Below are 24,704 nucleotides of genomic sequence, written 5' to 3' on the forward strand. Positions count from 1 at the left end.
GCAGTCGTTCTTCCCCGTGATCTACCTGTTCAACCCATAGGTTTAAAGAGAGCACTGACCAGTATGACTAAGATCTGTGTTTTCTCCATGTCTGTGTTACTGAACTACTTGTACAAGTAGAGCACAGCAACACAACTGCAGTTAGCTTAGCCCCAGTGCAGTGTTGTTAATGGAAATGTTTTGTTAATCAGTTCTTCAAAGTAAACACCATCCCCACAATCCAAATGGATAGCTGAGGTAGTCTCAGCTGATTTATACCATTACCAACTTGTTTCCTGGTAGTGTTTTGCCCTTCTATGTACTGAACCCAAAGATACATGCATGTTTTACTTATCCAAAGGAAACAGTATTCACCAGTTCTCATTTCATGGAGCCCTATGACTTTCCTAGAGGGTAAGTGAAACCCCTCAGAAATTTCACGCAAGTAGCTTCTATGTTATGGGGGATGGATGTAGTCTCTAAATCAAGAACCACTGCTCTAGGATTATATGTGTTCTGCATAGTACAACTCTTGCCACAGAATGAAACAGCCTTCATACTGAAGATTTGATTTGTGAATCTACTAGATGTTGGGCAAGAGTTTGTCTTTAGTTCAAAAGTTCCTATACCAAAAATAAATCCATATTATCCTTTGTCTACCATGTTCTCTGCATTAAAAAATACTTTCAGCTGTGTCTGATACAAGCTGAATGGTTTTCTCAGATGATACGTTTTCTGACCTTGTTCTATGTTTAGACAAAATTCACTTCCCCAGTCAAGCAATTGAATGGGACACTGTTAATGAACCATAATGCTGTGTGAGGTTAAGAGACAATACACATGCAGTGAATAATTAAAGACGGTCTGGCACTCAGCTTTAGCTGTGATCTCAGATTTTTAATTTAGAAGAATCTCAGGATGACAGTAATGTAACTTGACAGCTGTATTTACTTACATTCACAAGAGCATACCATAATGCATGCTGAACTTTTGTAAGACATTTCTCATTGCTATTCCCCATAACTTCAAACTGTCCAAGGGATTTTTGGCCATTGACATTTTCATCTAGTACATACTGAAAGAGGTGATTGCTGTTTAGAGAATTCCAAGATAGACAAAGTAAGAATAGATTTGAATAATTGTAGTGTCTGAAACTGAAGGCCCAATTTTATTCTTTTAATCCCTTCAATAATTTTGCAAAAGGGCAATAGGATTCTGCTTTAAAGATTGTCTGTTTATTCTTTTGCCATATTTTTGCATAAGAAGGAACATTATTACAGTTTGAGAGTAATTTTACAAATTGCAGAAGTTAGTGTGCTACAGAAATTATTTCTTCTTCAAAGTAACCCCTCACTTGCATCCTTCAGTATCTGTGTAGAACATTGTATATGATGATTGAATTGATTATTGATATATATGACTGAAATGCTCAGTTTAGCTTAGGGGGGATGCAGTATTGCAAAGGATGTACTTTTTTGTGACTGCCAGTGACTGCCAGTACAACAGTTTCTTCAAACACAAGTTTGCCACTCGTAAGAATTTTATTCAAAATGTGGTCAAATGAAAGCCAGAATTTTGATCTTTCTCTTTTTAAGGTTTGTTCACCATCGGTATTTGATGATTTAAACAGACTGAATACATGACTAAAGTTTCACTAATAGATTTGCTTTTAATACCATGTTGTTTTCTTGCTTTTATTTATGGATAATACCACAGAGAAAGGTGCAAAAGTGGAAGTTGCAGTAACACCACCAAGTGATTCAGGGCCGGTGCAAAATGGAATTGCCCATAATGTTGATGAAGAGGTTAGTGTTTTTTTTTAATTCTGATTTTTATTTTTACGTGACTAAATATATTGCATGCTTGATTCTACTTTTCACTAGAAGTATGCTTCCTAAAAGCAAAAAGTTGGGAATATAAAGTCTACAATAAATATAATATTTGTTTATTGCTGAACACCGTATATTATAATATGGTTTGCTGTATTTAAAAACTCAGTTCTATTTGCACATATACCTCTTGTTCCCAATAGCCTTCAATGCGAGATAAGATAGTAGTCTAGAATGTATTCTTTTAGGAAATACATTTTTGCTCATCAGTGTGTTCACATCTCTGAGTACAGCTAGTGGAAACTGCTTGTCTGATTATTGTGGTATTGCACCAAAACTGTTCTCTCAAGAAAGCAGCTTGTCATGCTGTGCTTCGTGGAATAGTTAAAAGAAGGTACAAAGGAGGAGCTGTGTGCAAACTTTTCCACTCTGCCTTCTGTTATCTTGAGGCATAAAAAAATAAGTTTTAATATAGTATAGTAGTGTTACTATGACTCTCCTTGTATATGGTTAAAGTCTACAAAAGGAGAATTGAAGCACTTAAATTGAATTATTGTATCTTGTAAATTTTCCAGTAACGTTGTAACTTTGTGTAACTCACACCAGGAATGAAATAGCTGTATTAATTAGCTAGTTTCTCTCTGAAGCGAGCTGTAATTTTCAGGCGCAGCTGACTGACAGATTAGGCATTCCCATGCTCTTTTACAATGACTTAATTTTTAAAAATATTATTAATCTGACCTACAATCCAAGTAGACAAACGAGTGGAAAAAAGTGATGAATTGATTTTGCTAAACTTGTGCACTGCTTTTAGGCTGAAGCAGCAAAACCTACACAGAGGAAGAAAGTCCTGTTAAAAATAGTCCATGACATGGAATTTTTTATAATGATTTTGTTTGTATTTACTGACACAAGAAAGTTGCTTCTAGAGGTGGCTGAAAAGAAACATAATATGAGCTTCCCCATACTAAAAATGACATAAACTGTCTTGACTTTACATATAGAAAAATCATGCAAAAAAAAAAAAAATGCAATGCCTGCATTCTGTTTTGAATTGTACAAAGCTTAGGTTTCAATATTTTAGCTAATTTCACTTGCTTTTTGTTTAAAAAAATTTGTAGTCCATGTTAGAGATCATCTTGCCTTGTTCATGGCTGGAATATCACTAGATAAAATTATAAAACAAAGGGAAGGAAAGGAAAGGAAGGAAGGAAGGAAGGAGGGAAGGGGAGGGGAGGGGAGGGGAGGGGAGGGGAGGGGAGGGGAGGGGAGGGGAGGGGAGGGGAGGGGAGGGGAGGGGAGGGGAGGGGAGGGGAGGGGAGGGGAGGGAAGGGAAGGGAAGGGAAGGGAAGGGAAGGGAAGGGAAGGGAAGGGAAGGGAAGGGAAGGGAAGGGAAGGGAAGGGAAGGGAAGGGAAGGGAAGGGAAGGGAAGGGAAGGGAAGGGAAGGGAAGGGAAGGGAAGGGAAGGGAAGGGAAGGGAAGGGAAGGGAAGGGAAGGGAAGGGAAGGGAAGGGAAGGGAAGGGAAGGGAAGAAAAGAAAAGGGAAGAAAAGGGAAGAAAAGGGAAGAAAAGGGAAGAAAAGGGAAGAAAAGGGAAGAAAAGGGAAGAAAAGGGAAGAAAAGGGAAGAAAAAAGAAGAGAAGAGAAGAGAAGAGAAGAGAAGAGAAGAGAAGAGAAGAGAAGAGAAGAGAAGAGAAGAGAAGAGAAGAGAAGAGAAGAGAAGAAAGAAAAGAAAAGAAAAGAAAAGAAAAGAAAAGAAAAGAAAAGAAAAGAAAAGAAAAGAAAAGAAAAGAAAAGAAAAGAAAAAAGAAAAAAAAGAAAAAAGAAAAGAAAAGAAAAAAGAAAAAAAAGAAAAAAGAAAAGAAAAGAGGAAAAGCGGAAAAGAAACATTATGTACAAGTAACATTGTTTGTTTTCTGCTTTCTAAACAGTGTTATCCTTTACAAACAGTATAATTTAACTGCAACATAAATGCATCTGGGTTATGTTATCCAATTTTATGCCTCTGTCTGCAAGACTGAGAAAAAAAACCTAGAATGAATCTTTGGGAAAAGTGTTTTCTTTACAGAGGTATAGGTAGAGTGTTTCATGGTGGTTATGGCCAACAAGAAGGGTTAATGCACTGCATGAGGGGAGAAGGCTTTTTAATTATTCACTGTTTGAAGATAATTTTGTTTTTTGAAAAGAGAAATGGAGGATCAAGATCTGTTCATAGAGATAGGTAGTTTTGGATCCCCTGAGTAATCGAGTAATGATAATGAGTCTGCCATGGATAGGAGAGCTTAGTAGAACATTAAATTACTTTTTTTTGTTGTTGATAAAAGCTGTTAGATTGACATACCACTTCAAAGATCCTTATTATCCTGACAGAACATTATTCTTAAGTAAAAGAGTTGAGTAAAATCCACAGCATAAAGAATCTCAGCACTCCACTTACATTCCACATATACTCATCATTTTAGAGTAATCTAGGTCCTTTAACTTCAGTAAAATAAGTAATAAAGTCCAAAGCAGTGTGGTTTTCCAACTTCTGTTTCCAAAGTTCAGAAAAGGATAGCATAGCCTGTAACCAGTTTGGTAAAGTAGTCTGTGGGATGTATGATAACTTTAATAGACTCTAAGAGCACTCAGTAGCTTAACAAGGAAATTGATCTGCTCTGCCACATTTTTTTGTTCTGAAACTGCTCAGTGAAAGCAAAGAAGGAAGAGTAATCTTGAGCAATCATATATCACAGCAATGTCCATATGCTATCATTTTGCATTGTAATGAAGTTGTTTCTGAGGTTGTTCAGAAATCATCAAGGTCAAGCAGGCTCATCCTTCAACACAAATTTTTCAGTCTCAAACAACTTCAGGATAAGGAGGGAAAATTATTGTTGGAGTGCATTACTCAGCAGTGCTTTCTTCCTTTTTCTCCCATCTCCATTTAGATAATGTAAACTTCGGATGAGGGAGGCTTTGGAATTTTTTTTTTTGTTGTTAATTTCAGCAAGTATTAGGTTGCTCTGAAAATGTACTGTGCTTTACCAGAGGTGGGCTACATTGTTTATCATTGTCAAAATGACAAAATGAATCAAGTGGCGAAGCTTGTAACTGATGGAGAAGTGATTCTGCATTTTTAGCTCCATCAATCTGAAAGAAATGATTTTAAGTGTCTGCTGTCATAGAAGAAAATAGCAGTCTCCTGATAACATTCTGAGATGGCTCATATTGGCTCCCTCCCCAGTGGCCTTTCCAATTCTGTCTTCTTCCAGTGATAACCTGACAGTTGCTTCTATCTGCTTCAGTAATTGATATGTTGGAACTTATTTTCTAGTACAAAAATATATATTGGGATTTTGAAAAATTCATAATAAAAATAGTCTACTCATTCATGCTATGTATGAAATAAACAAATAGGTCTATCTATGTGATACTTAGGACCCTACTTCTCTATGAGGCTCCCTGCCTCTTCCTTCCTTTTCTGGGAGCTTTCCCCAATTCATTGCCTAGCTTTTATGCATAGCTTCCTGGTACAGCTTCCCAGGCTGCGGCATCACCCTGAAGCTAACCCTGGCCTTGCTGAGTTACTTAAGTTAACAAAATACAGGGGATCTTAAGCAAGCAGTTTTAAGAGCAGAAAACAAGAGAGAAAAAAAAAAAAAAAAAGGTTTCAGACAATAAGAAGAGTAAAGGTCAAGAGACACAAAAGCAAAGAAAAACAAGATCTTCATCTACTCCCACTGACATCTGAGGAAAGTGTGCTGCTTCCTGTAGAGAGAAAACATTCAACCAAAGCTTGGTGAAAGGTGAAGTGTGCATGATCCTAATACATTTGATCCTCTTGCTGCTTTATAGCTGTTCATCTCCTCAGGAAGCAGGAAGGAGAAAAAAAGAGAGGGACAAACTCAATACTCTTCCCTTTCTTTCTGTTTAGTGTATTGACCTAATAGAAATCAACAGGATTACTACTGGTTATAGAGCTGTAGACAACAACAGAATTACACAAAACAGCATTCACAAGACCTTGTTATTTGATGAAGGTTAGAATTAGAGGAGGGGAAATGGGTCATTGCTGTGCTTGGACTTTTTTCTACTTTTTCCAAGCTTTATGCAGACATTATGTAACCCTAGGAAATGGCAATCTTCAAAGACAATGGAGTCAGTGCTAAGAGGAGCTTTGATCAGGGAAGTAATGCTGAAGGCACCAGATAATATGCCAGCTAGACCCTGACAATAGTTTCTTCCTGTTCTTCCACAGGATCTAGCTAGTGACAACTCAGTCCTGACTAACAAATATTCTTGAATTTTAATTGTTTTGAGTACAAGCATTCATCATTTTACCCTGAGAATGTAATGTTCTTCTGGTTTGGGAGTAGAATTAATTCCAATTGAGTGAATTTTTTGAAGCAAAAGATGTGGTTTCAGAATTTGGAAGTGAAAAATAAAATCTACTTCTCTGCAATCTGCCATTTATGTATGTTCAAATACATGGTTCATAAGTTTGTTTAGACAGTCTTCTAAATCACTGAGAACATTAGTAACTCCATGTCCCAGAGATGTTCATATAGAACTAAAGAGATTAGATATGCTGTCGCAAATATGCATTTGTGGAAAAAATATTGTCCTGAAAACTGTGGGCTAGGATATGGGTGTTTCCACACAGCATGTTATCAAGTATTCCTAAAACATGTTTGCCCTGTGGATCCATAAGATGTATATAGGGATCTAATAATTTATCCCCCACTGTCAATCTCTGTTGTGGTCATCCTTTTCTCTCTTGTAAACAAGGACAGCCCCACTGATATCCACTGATATTCAGAAACCTCATTTCTCCTCTTGCTGGCCCAAGCTTTTGCTTAACAAGGTGAACTCTATTTTCTGCTGCTTTCAGGAATTTAGAATGGCTTTTCAGAAAATGTCCCCAGAAATTCAGTCATTTGTCCCAGACAGCAATACTCATAAAATACCACTCCCATTGAAAGCAGCAGCCGAACTCCTATCCTTTAATAAAACCAGGATCATCCTCTGGGAAAAGGAGGACAGACATCTGTGGTCTCTTTCCCAGCCTGTAAGAGAGCATAACATCCTTCCATCATACAGTCTGCAAGACATTCCTGCTTCATTTGCTGACAGAAATTGCCTTCCCTCCTTCTAGATATTCCATCTTCCTTGGGGATTTTGTTCTATTTGCTGCATTCTTTCTTTTAACCTTTTAACAGGTTGCTACAAAAGAGAAAACTGTTATATGAGACTTCATAGAGCTTGGAATACTGAGTGTGTGTGACGAAATGAAAGATGACTAAAAGGCCACTGGCAGTATCTCATTAAATGTTTTACTGGGTGCCCTTGAGAGAAATGATCCTTTTGAAAAGTCCAGTTGCCTTCCCTCTACCCATTGTCACCTTCTTAACAAGCATTTGATTAAGTGTGCTCAATCATAGTTGTTTTAGCCAGTGGCTTTCCTAAAAATAGCTCTCAGGCTGAAGATAACACCTCTTACTCCCATCCACGCACATACACACACACACATATGCACACACATGCACACATTTTTACCTGTTTCCATGGTAACTCCACTGGAAAATGTTTACGTGTCAACCATGACACTCACCTGAGATACTGGGTGGTAAGGTGTATTTTGCTTTCCCCATCAAGGAGTAGCAGCACAGTGTAGTGCATTTCAGGATAAAGTGTCTGAGGGAGGCAGCTCTCTCCTACCATGTAGTCCTTATTTGCTTTGCATCAAATTAAGATGATTTGAATCCAAGTGGTGTTGCCTTCTCTGTCATGTGCTATAATTCTTGGACTATATAAAGCATTTTCATTTAGTTGAGAGATGATAGAGAAGATGGGAGCAGCCTTTGTTGGAAGACAGCGATATATTCTAGCATGCCTGGCATTTGTATCATCATTAAAGATATGTTTTTCTAATGTAAAAAACCCTTTTCAGTTGCCACATTTAGCCTAAAATAAATGCCAATGTCTTGTTTGCCACTAGAACTCTCTGTAGCACTGCATCACACTGACATCAAAATGGATTGTTTTTTAATTTGCTAAGGCTTCTTAGATGCATATTCCACGTTCTTTCTCTGCTGTATGCCATTTTGACTTACCTGTAAACTAGAGCAGAGGAAAACGTAGTGACACAAAGGTTTATTCTTCAACTGCATCTCTATAGCACTGTAGCTGTAGCTGTTAGTTCAGCTAGTGGACTGGCTTTTGTCTGTTACAGTCTAACAGTTTCTTTTCCACCTTCCTAAAGAGGTGCAGTAGTCACATGGGCATAGAAAACTGCATAGAAGCTCTGGGAACTGTGCTTTAAGCTATCTCCACCAGAGCCTCTGAGGGCAAAGGCTGCAATACAGAATCTGGAGCAAATACATACTTGTGCCTTGCTCATTCCCACAGGCTTCACTTGAAGTGTAGTTATTTTCAGTGAGTTCAAATTTAGAGATGATTAGTAAAAACTGACAGCACTAAGATGTCAGTCCATATATACTGAATATATTTTAAAAGCTCAGGGATATGATTTTACTCCCTTCTTGAATTTTCCTCAAGAATGTGAGAAGAAAGCCATTGTTTTTTGACTTACCTACTCATTAGAAATTGCATGTTGCCATACTAACTTAGTATCTCACTTTCCTTCACATGTTTTTCCAGACAAGATGTAACAGAAAATAAATGCTCAATCCTAATAAAACACAGAAAGCTTGAAGCAGAGACTTGAGATTGTTGCAGAATTCACAGTAGGGCTCTGGTAGCCTTTGTCCTCTGCCTTTCTGGTGAAATAAATGAATGTGAGAATTTTTATAATAGAGAAGAAAAAAAAATCCGCTTCAGTACTGAAAATCATTACTGCATCTGAGACAGATAACATTTTGAGACTACATAGTTTTTATTGATTCGCACATTGTGAGGAGTTCATACAGAACTCCCCACTCTCAAGAAGGAATATGGTTCAGCAGTCCTTTACATCGCTATCAGGCAAAGAAATAAATTGCATTTCTTCAGGTGGTACAGTATCTATACTTGAATGAGGAAATTGGAGTTGTAAATAGTCTCTGTCTTTTTCCTTTCTGTTGAAGTCCTGTTGCTAATTGTTCACTGATTAATGATATCAGAAGTCAAATTGTGCAGTAAATGTATGATCAAGAAAATTTAGAGCTAAGCTCATCAGCTGAGTTGGTTTAACAAACTAATCCCTAGAATATAATATTAATAATTCAAGTGCTCTGCCTTTTGTAAGATATGGACTAGTTGGTATGTAGCGGTAGATTCTGGATTTCAGATAAGTTTGAGGCGGCTCGTTTTACTTACATTCCGTGTTTTACTACAACCAGCTGAAAATATATATGGAAGTGCAGTTTGACAACTGTTTTTAGAGGTATGGTAAATTTTGAGTGTGAGCATCCAAGGAAAAATCTTCCTGATGTTTGCAAGAAGCAGTGTCTTACACTGAGACGATGGAGTAGATGGAGTTTGCTAAAAGGTGTTTACAAGCAAATAGCTATTGGTGAAAGGTCTCCTCCATATGTTTGTGTTGTTTGTATGAAATGAAACACATTGTATCTTCCTGTCTATGGAAAGATTTTTTTGGGGAATTGGCAGAAGAGGGCAGATCAATCCTGAGCAAACCAGTAAGAGATTTCATATGTGAGATTACTGACAAGTTTTAGATTATGTTCTTAGTTGAAAAAAAGCATGGAAGCTTAGGAGATTTGGTACCCTTTTCACTATTTATTGTGAGTCAGAAGAAAAAACTGAAGTAGCAAGAATAAGATTAAGAATATGTCTCTGTTCATTTAGAAACAAATGTTGAAAGAATATTTGTTATAGGTAGACAACATATAACTGAATGACACTTCTTGCTTCATTTCTTCAAAATGGGGAATCAGAGCTATTTTTTTTGTTATTTACAGATGTGTTCTACTAATCATAGTAGGATATGCAAGGGGAGTGTTGACCCATTAGAGAATAAATTTGGCAGTTATTGATTAATTTTTACTAGGGTACTGTATCCATCCCATCTAGGCATGAGTATGCATATAATATTAAGCACTGAAGTGTGTACATAACAATAAGTCCCAAGCACAAGCAGGAAAAAATTAGGATACAGTAAACAAAGACTGGAAAGAATTATGACAGCTAATGAGAGTTTAATGGAAGTGCACTAATAACTATTATAAATGAAGATCAGATGCAGCTTTTGGCTAGGCTTTTAATCTGTGGAAGATGAAAACATACCACACCATCCAGTACTTCTTCCTTGAGTGCCCATTTGTGGCAATTACCAGAAGCAAAGTACTGCCACAACAGGACCTTGGCTATTTCTATCCTCCTAGCGCAGTCGTTATTACTGTATCATCAAAAAACAGCAATTTTGCAATATTTTATCTTCTCCTGCTTCCTCAAAAGCACTTACTGTCTACCAGAGATCAACCTTTAAATGCGGCTTGGGAAAAGCTGTTGAAGTGATCATACTGGTTAAGAGGAAATTGAACTATTGCCAGTTGTTTCTGCAAGAATTATTGTGTTCAATGACTATCTAGAACACTTAAATTTCCTGCAATTTGTGATATAAATAAACTTATGTATTCAATGTAAGGGTAAAACTGCATGTTCATTTGCATGCTCCAGACCAGCCTTACAGATAAGAGGAACTTGGAGTACTGTAAAAATGAAAATTAAAATGTACTGTAGGAGAGCCATAATTGTTCATACATCTTCAGGTTTTACTTGTCTATAATATGATCTGTGGGTTTTTTTCTTTTTTCTTTTTTTTTTTTTTTTGTCACAGCAGTTAAATTTAGATTCAAATGAAACTTTGTGTACCTAGATAAGTAATTGCAGAGTTCATAATGTCAACTAATGCACCTTTCCCATTTAGTCACTGCAGTATCTTTAAACCTATTTAGCTGCAGTGTTAATACGAAGTGAGTGAGTTTTAGGGTAGTGTTTATTTGCCTATATAGAAATGGCTACCACCACCTGAGCTGGCCTGGAGAAACAGAGATTATTGCAAACTGGTAGCGGGCATGTTGTAAATCAGAAGAATATTCTAAGCTTCTGATTGAACATGTGGAGATCAAGTGGAATGCTAGGAGGCATCCAAAATGATAGCAGCATATCCATTTGTAGATAGCTGAATTCCACCACGAACATCATATTATCATTATGTTTGTCTTCTTAGCATTGAATAAGTGAATTATACATGATATTCTAAGCGCTGAGTTTTTCTCATACCATCTAAAAGTAATAAAAATGTCACTTCAGCATTAGATCCTACAAATTGTGACTATGCATATTCAGTATGTATATTGCAGATAGGCTGAAACCACAGATAGTGCAAGCGATCTCCACCATAAATCCATGCTAAGTCATTTTGTATCACTGCATAGTCCACAGCATAACATTCACATTTGCACAGCTTCATAGCTGTGAAAATTATTTCTCTTTCATTTCTTCAGCCCCAGTGGATGGCCCAGCACTGTTTTGAAGTCCACACAAGCAATATTTATGACTATGTTTAACATGCTTACTTCCACTGATTTTGGGAAGTCAGCATTTGAAAACAAAATGTTGATTCTGATTTATGAAATATAAAGTAGAGATGCAGTCTCTAGCACCTGTAATGTATCTTGGAATTACAGTAGGAGGGAAAATGGTTTTGCCCTAATTCACTCTGAGTTTGAATTTGGACTTAGATTTTGAGTGTTGTTGTCCTGGGTGGATGAGGCAGGATAACCTGAAAGTGGAAGGTCTTAAACAGGTGGAGCAAGGTTTGCCAGTTTCCCAAGACACATCTGGTAGACCTCCAGACATAATTATTTGTGCTGCTTTGCTATTGTCATTCATATTACCATTGTGCTCATGCTACCCCAGTGCACACAGGTGTGAGACCAGAATGAGGACCAGTGCTGAAGTACCATTGCATGAACACGGTGCAGATTTGTGTGCAAACTCAGTCTAATGTAAGGATATTGCTATGATTAAATGTGGTTATTAATCATGGGTAATTTCTAAATAAAACAATTCAGAAAGTTCTTTGTCATTCAGTACTACTTATGAAGCAATTGGTTATGGAGTTTTATTCCTGCTGAGTCAGCTCATTTAACTGTATACATGCCACTTGGGAGAAGTTACCTAAGCAACCCTTTTTGGTCCTTCTCTGCTGAAATTTTACCTCAGTAGTCAAACTTCTTAGCTGAGCATCTAGCTCTGTGATTTTCCTACTTCAACCACATCTACTGTAATGGAAAAGGAATGGATTAATTTATGGAGACATAATTTCATAAACACTTTCACTAATACATTCCCCCAAAGGTCAGAATTCAACAGATTATGGCTGTGAGGTAAAAGTCACCTGTGAGGTTTGGCAGAAAGCTAAAAGCAGAAGACTAGGCTGTAGCCTCTTGAGTTGCTCACTAGCCTCTGAAGTGTTGTGTGGAGTGTTACAAATCTTGTCTGCATATGTTTTTTAAAATCTTTTAATGACAAGAACAGTTGTGACCTAGTCTTTTTACTGTCATTTTACAATCACATTAGACGAGTTTCACAAAATGGAGGGGTTAATAAAACAATCTTCTGTTGACTTCAACATGTTGTCTGCAGAGTAGCTGCAGACTGTTGATGTGTCAAGAGAAAAGCAGGAGCTTACCTCACTCTGTTGGTGTCAAGTCTGTCGCAGATTCATACCGCTCCATGACAGAAGATCAACTGAGGAGTTGAAAAGTATTCAACAATTAATAGTTGAATAATTTACAACAATCCAGTCATGGAAGCCATCCCACTATGGCTCCAACTTCTTGGTCATTCCTCAAGCTATTGATTTTCAGACTTCGTCATCCTTCATGGAACACTCTCAGAAAATCTTTCCACAGCCTTAATAGGATCTGTGTTACACACAGCTGTCTGAAATAACCATTTAGGCCATTTCATTCTCCTTTCCTTGTTCTGCAGTATAATATAGATCCATATGCAGTTCTTTAGATGTTGCCAACCTGAGATAAAAGATGAAAGATTATTTTTATGCATAAACCCAAAAAGATTAATCATTCTTTCATTGTTTTATTTCTGTGGCTGTCTAAAGGAATCCACTCTGTTGGCAGAAGCACTCTAGGGAAAGAGAGCTCACAAGAGCTTAAAAGCTACATATATGCATACATACATATATGCACATATATATAGTTAGTTTGCATGCATATATCTTTGCATAAACTTTTATATCTATGTTTGTATGCCATCACACATGTATTTATATGTATATTAATGTATGTAGCCAGGCTTGGGGCACTGCAGACCAGTTTTAATCTCTGAGTAGACAAGCCCACATCTCATGGGGGATCCTTTGGGAACACAGAGGTGTTTCAGAAGCAAAGAAAGTGTGAAATTCCCTTCCAGAGAGAAGGTGCAATACTGCTCCATGCATCCTAAGGGGTCTGCATCACTGTCAGCACAGCCACAGTCCATCATCCATTGGCAGCTTATTCAGGATGGTACCACATTGTCTGACCAAAAACATTTTACTGTGTCCTACCTAATGTTAAATGTAGTGTTCATTTTATGTTTTCAGCCCTCATGAGTTCTCAGTGAAATACAGTGCAGTCCTAAGGACTCAATTTAAACAATCCCTAGCCTCATTTACCCACTTCCGTACTCTGCACTCTGAATTTTTTTCTTTTTTTTTTTTTTACAGAATGAAGAGGACGAGGACCAGCCACTCAGCCTGGCCTGGCCTGACACCCCACGCAAGCAGCTCACCTACCTTCTTGTGCTGCCTATTGTTTTCCCTTTGTGGGTTTCCCTCCCGGATGTCAGAAATCCTGTGAGTACCTGCCATAACAGGTTGGGGTCTTCTGCACAGCTGGAGGTTCTCTAGATAAATGACTGGATGTCTCCAGAAAGAGCCTGTTGTGAGGTGTTTGTTTTTTTTTAATTGAAATCTTTACTTATCATATTTCCCATTCCACACATTCGAAGACTTCAGTAGAGGAAAAAAGCTAAAAGAGAACCTCTGATTGGTTTCTAGATAAAGGTTTCTTAAAGAATGCAAACTGACATTTTCCCTTTCAATCTTCCACCTTTGTTTTCTTCGAGTTTTCAAACAACTCTGGTAAAGTCTTTTTGTTTGGTAACACAGAAAAACATGCTTTGTGAATTTCTAGATTTTTTGTGTCTTTACTTATGTCCAACTTTTATATGAATTTTGTTTATTTCCTTTGGACATGAAGACTATCCATTATTCTATACAGTACGAATGAGAATAGTTACTACAATAATGGCTTTGGAAAATGAATCTCTTACAAGCTTGTGTACAACTTGTGTGTAATGTATGTCAACATTTACACTCATACTGCTCACAACAGAGTGGACAAGATGGCATTCTGCAACAAAAATAACTTCCTGTAACATAAAAACTAAGTACAGTTTATATGTCAGCCATGTCAATGAGCAAAAATATTTTAAAGATTAATTCAGTGAAAGGTGCAGGCTTTTACACAGAAGCAAGACAAATGCAGCTTATAATTACATGTTACAATAGCAAAAGAGGTAACAAGCCATATCAGTAAGACAAGCTTTCTTTGAACATTACTGTCAAAGAATTAACCAGATGGTTGCATAAACTCTCTGCCCAGCTGTCTAACTTTTGAAAGACATTTCATTAGAGTGTTTGTCTCTAAAATATTCTCACATATGCTTGTGTGCCATCCCCTTTCTTCCCTTCCCAACAAACAAAAAACCACAATTTCACAGCTCAGCATGAGCATCAGAAAACAAGTTACCGTGAAACCTGTGAGGCAAAAGTTAAAACACTATAAAACAGTATTTAAATAGATTTAGTAGGTAGGCCTACTGTCAGGGGCTCAATTTGCAAGAGAGGTAATTTTAGTCAGAAATCCAAATTCTGCATCAGGATGCTCAGATTAGCATGTGGTTGTACAAAATGAGCACTAGTCTGCTAAACGCTGCTTTGAGAGGCCATATGGAGCCTTTGACATCCTCTGTGGGTGTCCACTTTTCAAAAATAAGTTCTTTCCTCCTAGAGTTCTTTTCTAAAATATGTTAATCCCCACTCAGAGGTGAAGGGTTGATTGCATTTACTAGTATTAGACCAAGCTGTACTTTTCCCTTGAGACCAGAAGCTCTAGCAGAATTGTTTCGTCTACAATAACTCTGGTTACGAAGTCTGCAAAACCCTCGCTGCCTTGTTAGCGCTCTGTCATGCAGATGTGCAGATTACAGGCTGAGAGAGCTGGGCTTGTTCACCTTGGAGAAGAATGCGAGGGAACCTCATTGCGGCCTTTCAGTATTTAAAAGGAGATAATAAAAAGGAGGGGAATCAACTTCTTACTTGAGTATTTAGTGATAGGACAAGGGGGAATAGTTTTAAGTTCAATGAAGGAAGGTTTAGATTGGTGAAGATGTTGAACAGGACCAGACCCAACACCAACCCCTGAGGAACACCGCTAAGTACAGGCCTACAGCTGGACTCTGCACCACCGATCACCACCCTCTGAACTTTGCCAGTCAGCCAGTTCTTAACCCACATTACCGTCTACACATCTATTCCACACTTCCTCAGCTTTGTTATAAGGATCCTGTGGGAGACAGTGTCAAATACATTGCTGAAATCAAGGTAGACTACATCCACTGCTCTCCCCTCATCCATCCAGCCAGTAATGACATCATAGTAGGCCATCAGATTGGTAGGTTGGTCGAGCATGACCTCTCCCTGGTTAACCCATGCTGACTACTCATGATAACTCTCTTTTCTTTCAACTGCCTGGAGATGGCATCCAGAGCAAACTGTTCTATCACCTTTCTAGGGATGGAGGTGAGGCTGACTGGCCTGTAGTTACCCAGATCCTCCTTCTTGCCCTTTTTGAAGACTGGATTGACATTGACTATCCCCCAGTCTTCAGGCGCCTCTCCCATTCTCCAGGACCTCTCAAAAATGATAGAGAGAAGTTCAGCAGTCACCTCTGCCAATTCCCTCAGCACATGTGGATGCATCCCATTGGGGCCCATGGATTTACACTGATGTTGCCTAGATGCTCTTGGACCATCTCCTCCCTCACCAGAGGGGAGCCTTTCATTTCCCAGACCCTCTTCGCTTACCCCTATTACTATTACACTATCCCCCGTTGCCAGAACACCCCCCCTTATTTAGTAGGGGATCCTACTGGAGATCTGGAGGTTGGTGACCTTGCTTGTGGAATGTGACTTTATGATAAAGTTGGAACTTTATGATTCTTGGGGCCCCTTCCAACCCAAGCCATTCTATGATTCTGTTAGAGGTCAGAAATATGGCTATCAGTAGTCTAGCTGACTTGTCACTTGACCCGTATGGTTCGTTGTATCTCTGCAAATTCCCATCACCAGCCAAGAACTTACATGAACTCTTGTTGCCATGTACTGTTACCAAGGGGACAAGAACAAGATGTTCCTTCACAGATCCAGTTACAGAAACAGGTTCTGAGTAATCAGATTTAAGCACTCTCAAGTATGGAAGGAAAATCAAAGCTTGCAATGCAGATACATTTATGGATTAGACAAACACATCGTTCGTTCAGGTTAAAGTAAAGATATTGCTAATAATGCTGTCTAAAACTAAGACAGATACTTTGCAAGTTACCAGGGACTCACTGTCTTTCAGGATTGAACTCTTAGAAGAAAAATCTTCATTTTTTAGCATACTTTCATCATTCTTGCTACTTGTCTTCAGGACCTGTTCTTCAGACTAGTGGATTCAGTACAGAAATGTAACAAGAAAAAATGTCCTTTGGGTTACTAATAGACAGAAAAAGTACAAGACCAATGAATTTACAGCAAAGCTATGAAGTTCTTTCTCTTTTGTTAAAAGAATACAGCATACAAACTGAATCAACCATGGCTTTTCTCCTTTGTCTGTTACCATGACCACTATAAAACCAACTGGTAATAAACAGGACTCTCTCTTTGTAATGCAACCATCACAGCAACTGACAGAAAAAAAGTGGAGAGGTGTTCCTCTCTGTTTCCTTTGACTAATTCTTTTAGGAAAATACTTGGAATTAGAAGTTCTGTATATTACCAAGAGGTAGGGAGCTACAAAGAGGTATATCTCAAAAGAATACTGTCACTAGTTATAAAACAGGCGTGACTGTTACTTCACTCTGGAAGAAAAATCCATCATTAAAAAAACAACTAGCACTCTTATTGCTTCTTTTTAAAAATTTCATCTATATGCAAATTATGTAGCAGCATTTATGGAATTCATTCTTGATTTCATTACTTACACTATGTACAAGTTTCAGATTTTGCCCTTTTTGAGTTTAAATGTCCCTCCTTAAAGTGGGTAATGAAACTGTTAAATCTATCAAAATATTCGTAATCTTGAAACGCCGACTGTCAGTTAGTTTTACTGGGGGAAGCTGCAAAATTAGTGGCTGATAATCTTCAGCCATCCAGTTTTCCACGGTATGCAGTTATGTGATTCATGCAGTGCCCTGTTATTTTGCAAGAGCTTGGTATGTATAATCCCATATTCTCATTAGGCCGACAGCTATTACTGGCCAGTACAGCTATTACGGTATTGGATTTGCGTAAGCCAATGTGTGCCTATTTCTGGAGTGCTGTATATTGATCATTGAATTTCCCCTGCTATGACATGCTCTTGTTCAGATTTTGTGACCAGCTGCAAGAAGGTTACCAATACATTCACCACATATACTGCAAAAAATCCCCATTTCTTACATGGAAGATAAAAAAAAGGTCGTATGTTGAAAGACTTGACTGCTATCAGTGCTGAAAATGAACTGCTAGTCCTTATGTTTGAAAAAGGAGAGTGCTGTTTAGATTCATTTATTTCTTCTGGACTTGCTTCTGCTCTCTCTTGTGTCAGATTACTGCTTATCAGCCATCCTCTTGTTCTTTTAAGTATGTGTTCTTTCTCAGGCTAATGTCCTTTTCCTGCCAGTACATTTAAAATTTTAATTTTAAAATCAAAGGTGAATATGATTTCTGAATAAGTTTAAACACTGGAAGTTAATTCATTGCTGGATTTTCTAAATTAATAAAGTTCAGAATTCTGTTTCAAAAAAAAAATCACTGTTTTCTCCATAAAGAATTAAGATTACTGATCAACCAAATCTGTTTGGATTAGAAATCCAGTTATTCAGTTATGGGATTGTGTTGGACATCCCAGTCAATGTTTGCAAACCACTTCTCAGGAGGACTTTTAGCTTTTTGAGCAGTACTACAGGGAGTGTGGAAGTGTTCTACAGTGCAAACGATACGTATACCTGCTGCTAAGCTGATGCAGATATCTTAGTTATTGCTTCCTGTAGGTGGGTGTGTATTATTTCCTTTGCTTTGTCACAGTTTGAGTGAGTTGAGCCAAAGATTCACAAAGCGTTTCCCCCCTATAAGTTGTGTTGATGGAAAGTTATTTAGTCCTGTCTGTTCCAGAAATACCCAAGAGGAGCCCAGAGAACCCAGCAGAGTCTGGTGGTGCCTCAGGGGCACATCCATGGATGTAATGCAGAGGGATTGCACACAAGGTGTACTTCCATGGAGACCTATATGCGCAGCAAGAAGTGGAACAAGGTCTTAACAAGAAGAGGTAGCATAGGTTCTAGAAGCAGCTCAAGCAGGTACTCAGGTTGATATAACTGACCTCATCTGGCAGTCCCACTAGTTATTGAGAAAAATGTGTAGGATTCTGCTAATGGCACATCAGAAGTCTTCTGCAGTGAACATCTTTCTTCAGCTGGTGAATGCCCATTAAGAACTGGTTTCATTTGAGATTGGTAGCATTTGTTCAGAGTATAGATTTCATTTTAAACAGTAATTAGATTCAGACAATGATAATCTGCTGCTTAACTGCAGCCATGATTCCTTCTTTTAGTAGTTACCACATTTTGTTACATAGATCTAGCAAGCCAGTGGAAAGTGGAAGATGCAAAAGACTTGAAAGAACAAAAAATAAAATAAATGATTCATCTGAATATAACCTATTAATTGGCTGCATTTATACAATTTATTCAAAGCTTGATATTAGTAAAGGAAACACGGAAAATGAAAATAAGGTTTCTCTGGTGTGATACAAATTTTGGAATTCAGTGAGGGACTTCAAGGGGAGCATTTTATAAATTTTTACAACAAAATTCTCTACAGAGAAAGGGCTTCAAATGTATCCTTAATGTATCTTCTGCTCTAATTTAAAAAGTGGTTTGTCTTTCCAAGAAATCTTAATACCCTAATAAATTTTGGATATGTACTTTTCTAACTCTACCATATGACAACATTTGTTATAGTGACTGTGAGTGATATTGCAGAAAGTTATTAATGTGTGAATGAAACATAAACCTACTTACAAATTTGAAAACATTCTTTTTCAGTAGGGATGAAGTCACCAATAAATTTAGATCCTAAACCTCCGTTCAACTCAACACTAGCAAACTGTAGTGTAACAGCATGTGATGGAGATAGACAACAGAAAACTTACCATTCGTTATGAAAGCTGTTGTTTGGAGGTGAATCTTGTCATAGACTACTTTACAACAGAAGCCAATACGAGAATGAGGCACAGGTAAACGTTTACACACAGCGAAGAAAATGAGTTTCCTAACATTCTTGTTTTTTATCTTGATGATCTGATGATGATCAGAATATATAGTCAGAACAGGTCACCAGAAAAAATCAGAGGTCACTTAGAGAATAAATAAGAATTCAGCAAAGCAGCCTTCAACATAGGTGTTCACTGTTTGTCTTTGTTGTTTCCTTTTTTTTTTCAGAGGTCAAGAAAATTTTTTCCTATCACGTTTTTTGGCTCAATCAGTTGGATTGCATTTTTTTCTTACTTGATGGTCTGGTGGGCACATCAGGTAAGAGGGTGATGCAGGTACAAAATACAAGCCCTACATTGTGTTCTGCACTGTGAGAAACCGCTTAGAATCAGAGTCCATCATGTGTCTCATGCTGGGTACCCCTCTATTTCAGAAGCTGCGGCAGTGGACAGAGTAAATCACTACTCAGTAAATGGAAAGTAGTTGAGAGAACTGTGGTTGTTCTGACCACAGGATTTGATCACTCTTGTAACATCTGAGCCTTCAGCAGCTGCTTGTCAATGCCTACTGATTTTCTTTGAAAACAGTAATTCTCTAGTCCTGACTGCATTCTCCAAGATAGTCAGGAAGCTCCAGGATAGTATTCCCTATTAAGAAACTTTACAGCAGAAAGCATTTATCCATCACAGGACTGCAACTCACATTTTTTTCTGATTTTGCTCAAACCTTTTTAGGTTGGAGAAACCATTGGTATTAGTGAAGAAATCATGGGATTGACTATTTTAGCTGCTGGCACATCCATTCCTGACCTTATTACCAGTGTTATTGTAGCACGCAAGGGTCTGGGGGACATGGCTGTATCCAGTTCTGTTGGAAGCAACATATTTGACATCACAGTGGGGTAAGTCCTATAGCAAGAAAACTGCATTTAAAATTTTTATTTTAGTTCTTAGCATCATTGCCATAGATTTGTGAAGGCATTACCTACAGCAGTTTTCTGCTATTGACGTTTAAAAAGAAAGTAATGAAAATAGGCAATGGATGTTACAACTTTAAGTGTTCAGAAATTTATGGACATTTGAAGGATAGAGTTATTACAAACTTGTTGCCTGATTGACTCTTTCATGCATTGCAGAACTGCCCAGGCAAGTAAATTGCACTTTAAAAAATCCAAAGGCTTAGTTCCAAGAAGGAGTTTTTGAAGCTTTTTATGCTTTTGTCAGGTCATTCTCTTGAAATACTATCCACTGAACTTGTACTAGGGCTTTCTTTATAACCACCGATCAATGAATAATTCATTGCCTCTGCAGTATTCAGTGTGTTTATTGTGAAAAACAAATAGATGTCAGTGTCTCGTGTAGATCTCATAAGCTGTTGTTGACATGATTTTTTATATACCTGACAAATTCCAAATTACCAACCAATTCTCTTTAACATAAAACTGCTGTTGTATAGCAGTAACAATGTGAAGCAATGTACAGTTGTGTGGAAATGCTCTGTGTTTACACTTTACTGCTTCACACCAGCCTAGGGAAAGTATGTGAGGCATGTAGTTGGAATTCAAGTTCCTACTTGACCCATTGAGGTCAAGTTAGACCTGGTCTATCCCATGTTGCATTTTGAAATTGTGCATGAGATGTAAAAACAGAACTGTCTTGATTCCTTCCAATCTTCAGCATAGGTACAGGCACCGAGAATCATGTCTGTGAAATGTTTTTCTGTCTTTGGTTGTTCCTTGCAGAAGAGCAGGCCTCTTTGTAGTCAGAGACCAGGCAGAAGAACAGCAGAGCTGTAGAACAGGTCATAGTGTGAGCTGCTGAAAATATACCAGCAGATTCACTGGTACAAAATGGGATCCCAGAGTTTAAGTAAACACCTTTTTTACTCTGTCTCTTAGCTAATGCAGTGCCTTTGAGCACTGCATAAAAGATGAGCCATCTTTTTTCTATTAATCCAGAAACATGAAGTGCTCGCAGTAAATTCTTTTAGCAACAGACCTGCAAGACTTTTGAAAACCTTATTCATTCCACAGTTTTTCGATGTATAGTGTGTAAGATGCATGACAGAACTTTTCTCTTTTACAATACATTATTTCTGTAATATATTTTTAGTCTTCCTGACAGCAGATACATTGTCCAGTTGCACAGTCTGCTAGAATTAGCACCTGAGCAACTGAAATGGCACACTGTAGCTGCAGTTTGCTTTAGTATTGAGACTATAGTGAATTATTCTCTCTTGAGCTGCTTATTCAAAGCTTGAATGTTGTGAGCTTCTGACAGCTCTCTTCATGCATTCTAAGCCTACTAAGCTCCGATTGGGGGCTTAAATATTTATTTCAGCTTGACATCTTCCTGAGGGATGTTGCCTCATTCTGTGGCATCAGAGATGAGAAATGTAATGACAGTAAACAGGAATAGAAATTAAGCTAAGGTTCAGCTGAAGTTCACATTTCTGCACAGGTTTATGTAGCAAATGTGGATCATAACTTTGAAGGGCTGAGCTTTTGGGGTAGTGCCTTGTGGAGTGCTGGTTCTTTATGGGGAGGACACATAAGATGAGCCAGCCTTCTGCTGGTGGGCTCTTGGGAAGGCACTGGAGGTAGGTTCTTGTGCAGGTAGTGTGAAATCCATAAACAAACAGAAGAGTCTCCTTGCTCACAGATGGACATCCAGTGACACCAGCTGGAGGGAATACCATCCACCAATGTCATGGTGGAAAGGGAGTGGGGAGCCTGAATCCCATACTACCACAAGCACATTGATAAATCAGATTTATTAGAAGATTTTTGTGCCTCATTTTATACATGAAGCTTCTGGTTGTACTTTGAAGTGCCTCCAGAAACTTTCTGTTTCCCTTTTCTGGATCTCTGTTGTGTTTCCAATTTCTCTATTTTTTTTTTATTATTATTTTTTGCTTTTAACAGCCTTCCTCTCCCATGGCTCCTGTATGCTGTGATTAACAGCTTCTCTCCAGTGACCGTCAGCAGCAATGGTTTGTTCTGCGCAATTGTCCTCCTCTTCATCATGCTGCTCTTCGTCATCCTTTCCATCGCTTTCTGCAAGTGGAGGATGAACAAATTTCTGGGCTTTCTCATGTTTGGGCTTTATTTCGTGTTCCTGATTGTCAGTGTCCTCCTGGAGGACAAAGTGATCCAGTGTCCTGTCTCCATCTAGTGGAAAGTGCTTATTCTTGAGAAAAAGAATTATAGATGTTTATTTATTCAGTATGTATATCTCAAAATGAAATGGCAAAAAAAAAAAAAAAACAGAAAAAAAGAAAAAAAATGCTGTTATGGAAAAAAATCATACATTTCATACTCTTCAGTTTTAAAAGAGAGAAAGAAATAAGATGATACAAAGAGAGGAACTTGGAGTGAAGACTGATTACTAAAGAGCAGTGTAATCACACGTGGAGCTGAGGCCAGCTGTGCTGAGGTGTTCTTCTCTGGCTGCAAAGCAACTTTGCCACTCAGCACTGGGGATGCTGCACACGCACGGAGTGAAAGCTACTCTTTCTCCAATGCCTATGGTACACACCCACAGACTTCTTTTTCTCTGTCATAGTACACAGACATACAGAGTACTCATTTATTGAAGCTATAATCTTCTAAAGGGGAATGCTAATACTGACTTTGGGGAGGCACCACCTCCCACACACCATGGTATGAGATTTATCTGATGATCTACTGATGCTGCTGAGTGGAAAACATTCACTGAGTGCATGAGTCACAGGGAGGGAAGATCATGCACATCTCTTTGTTGAGGTGGACTCACATGTTGTGATTTCAGCAGAGCCAGGGAGCTACAGGTGGTTTGGTCCTCTGCATCACAGAGCTAACAAAGGCCATCAGCAGGATGTCAGTGATGATTTATTACATCTTGCAAAGCTCTTCAGACTGCTGAAGCCCCAGCACCAGCACTGAAGGGACTGTGTCGGCTGGCCATTGTGTGAATGATGCAGATTTTCACTCTATTCACAGGCAAGGCCTGTCTGGGGATTTCTGTCTGGGGATTTGCTGTTTTCTCTAATACCAGTGCAGCATGCAAAGAGATCATACAACTGATATGTGAACACAGCATTTTTTTCTAACGCAGCAATACTACCAACAGTACCAATGGCTTTCAGATGCTGTTACCATGATGAGTTTGCCTTTTGATGCCAGAAGTAAAAGGCTAATTTGCTTATGCATAGTATTTCGTACAGAAAATAGAGATAGTTGTAAAATGGCAGCCTAATTGCTGAAGTGGACATATACTTTACAAGCTATCTTTCTGCACTATTTGAAGTGTAAAGACTTTCACAGATACAGATAGTTGTTATTGGAAGAAATACTCAGCTGGTGTACAGAGCTGAGGCAGTTCATTTTGCTCATATAAATCTTTTTACTAGGTATGAAAATATAGTTTAAATTTAGTGGAACTGCAGGAAACCTGCATGAAAATTCTTCTTTACTGCTGGAAGTGTGAATGTCCAAAGAAGCCTGGGAAGGAGTGAAAATGCAATATGCTTTTACTGAAATCCTGAGAGGTGGAGGGGGAGGTCCAAAGCTAGAACAAAAAATATAATAACAATAAGGACAGAGAAACCAATGCAGTGTTCACATTTCCTGGATGATTAAAAAATGGGAGAACTGGAACAGGTGTTAAGAAATTATTTCAGATAATCAGTGTTTGTTTCTTCAAGTCTTTCCTTGCAGTTAGAGTTCATGAAATTTCAGTATATATCTGTGACCTGTTTCAGCATTGTTCTGTATTTGTATTGTGTTCACAATGACATTGTAATGCTCACGGCTGTGTAACAGAAGGCTCAGCACATTTTGTCTCGTCTGTTATTCTGATGCTTTCATCATGCTTTCCTGCCTGTGTTCCTTGCTGTTTGCTTTTCACTCATTCTTTTGTCATTACTGTATTCCCATTACGTGTGTTTGTATATAACAGTAGCTGGCTAAAGAATAAGAACTTGAGAGAAAACAATGGTATAGAAAACAGTAAGAAATGCATATTAAAAACTACTGAAATACTGGTATTGTGAGATATTATGAAGAAAAAGTGAAATACTGAGCAAAAGTAAGAAAACTAGGAGTTACTACTCCTCATGTCTTATTCTAAGATATTAAGTCCTAGTTAAAGAATTACATTCAGAATCAGCACTGGAACTTAAGCATACACTAGCAACATCTCTTGATCCTTCGCGGACTTTGGTGCAAGCTTCTGTCATTGGAAGCAAAAAAAATGTAGTTGTGTTTAAGATCCTTTGTTGTTCCAGAATCCTCACCTGCAATAACTGTAGTGCTACGGACCTCTTAACATTTGTTTCTATGTGTGCACACAAGGGGAAGATAGGTACAGACATACCTACAGTGCCCT

At 38.2% G+C, this 24,704-nt stretch overlaps 1 protein-coding gene across 2 annotated transcripts in view; it reads left to right on the top strand.

The window, feature by feature from the left end:
* The window catches only part of SLC24A2 (solute carrier family 24 member 2), a 101,378-nt gene extending 76,998 nt beyond the window's left edge, over positions 1-24,380 (top strand). For both annotated transcript variants that reach the window (XM_065740618.1, XM_065740617.1), the window contains 5 exons: positions 1,696-1,784; positions 13,485-13,613; positions 19,567-19,656; positions 20,073-20,239; positions 22,262-24,380. In XM_065740618.1, the coding sequence (XP_065596690.1) occupies positions 1,696-1,784; positions 13,485-13,613; positions 19,567-19,656; positions 20,073-20,239; positions 22,262-22,511 (725 nt within the window). In that variant the 3' untranslated portion in view covers positions 22,512-24,380. The remainder of the gene's footprint in view (positions 1-1,695; positions 1,785-13,484; positions 13,614-19,566; positions 19,657-20,072; positions 20,240-22,261) is intronic.
* The last annotated feature ends 324 nt before the right edge of the window (positions 24,381-24,704 follow it).

This window comes from Cyrtonyx montezumae, unplaced genomic scaffold (genome assembly GCF_038088225.1).
Source record: "Cyrtonyx montezumae isolate F1298 unplaced genomic scaffold, pur_monq_1.0 scaffold_29, whole genome shotgun sequence".
In the NCBI taxonomy this organism is placed as follows: Eukaryota; Metazoa; Chordata; class Aves; order Galliformes; family Odontophoridae; genus Cyrtonyx; species Cyrtonyx montezumae.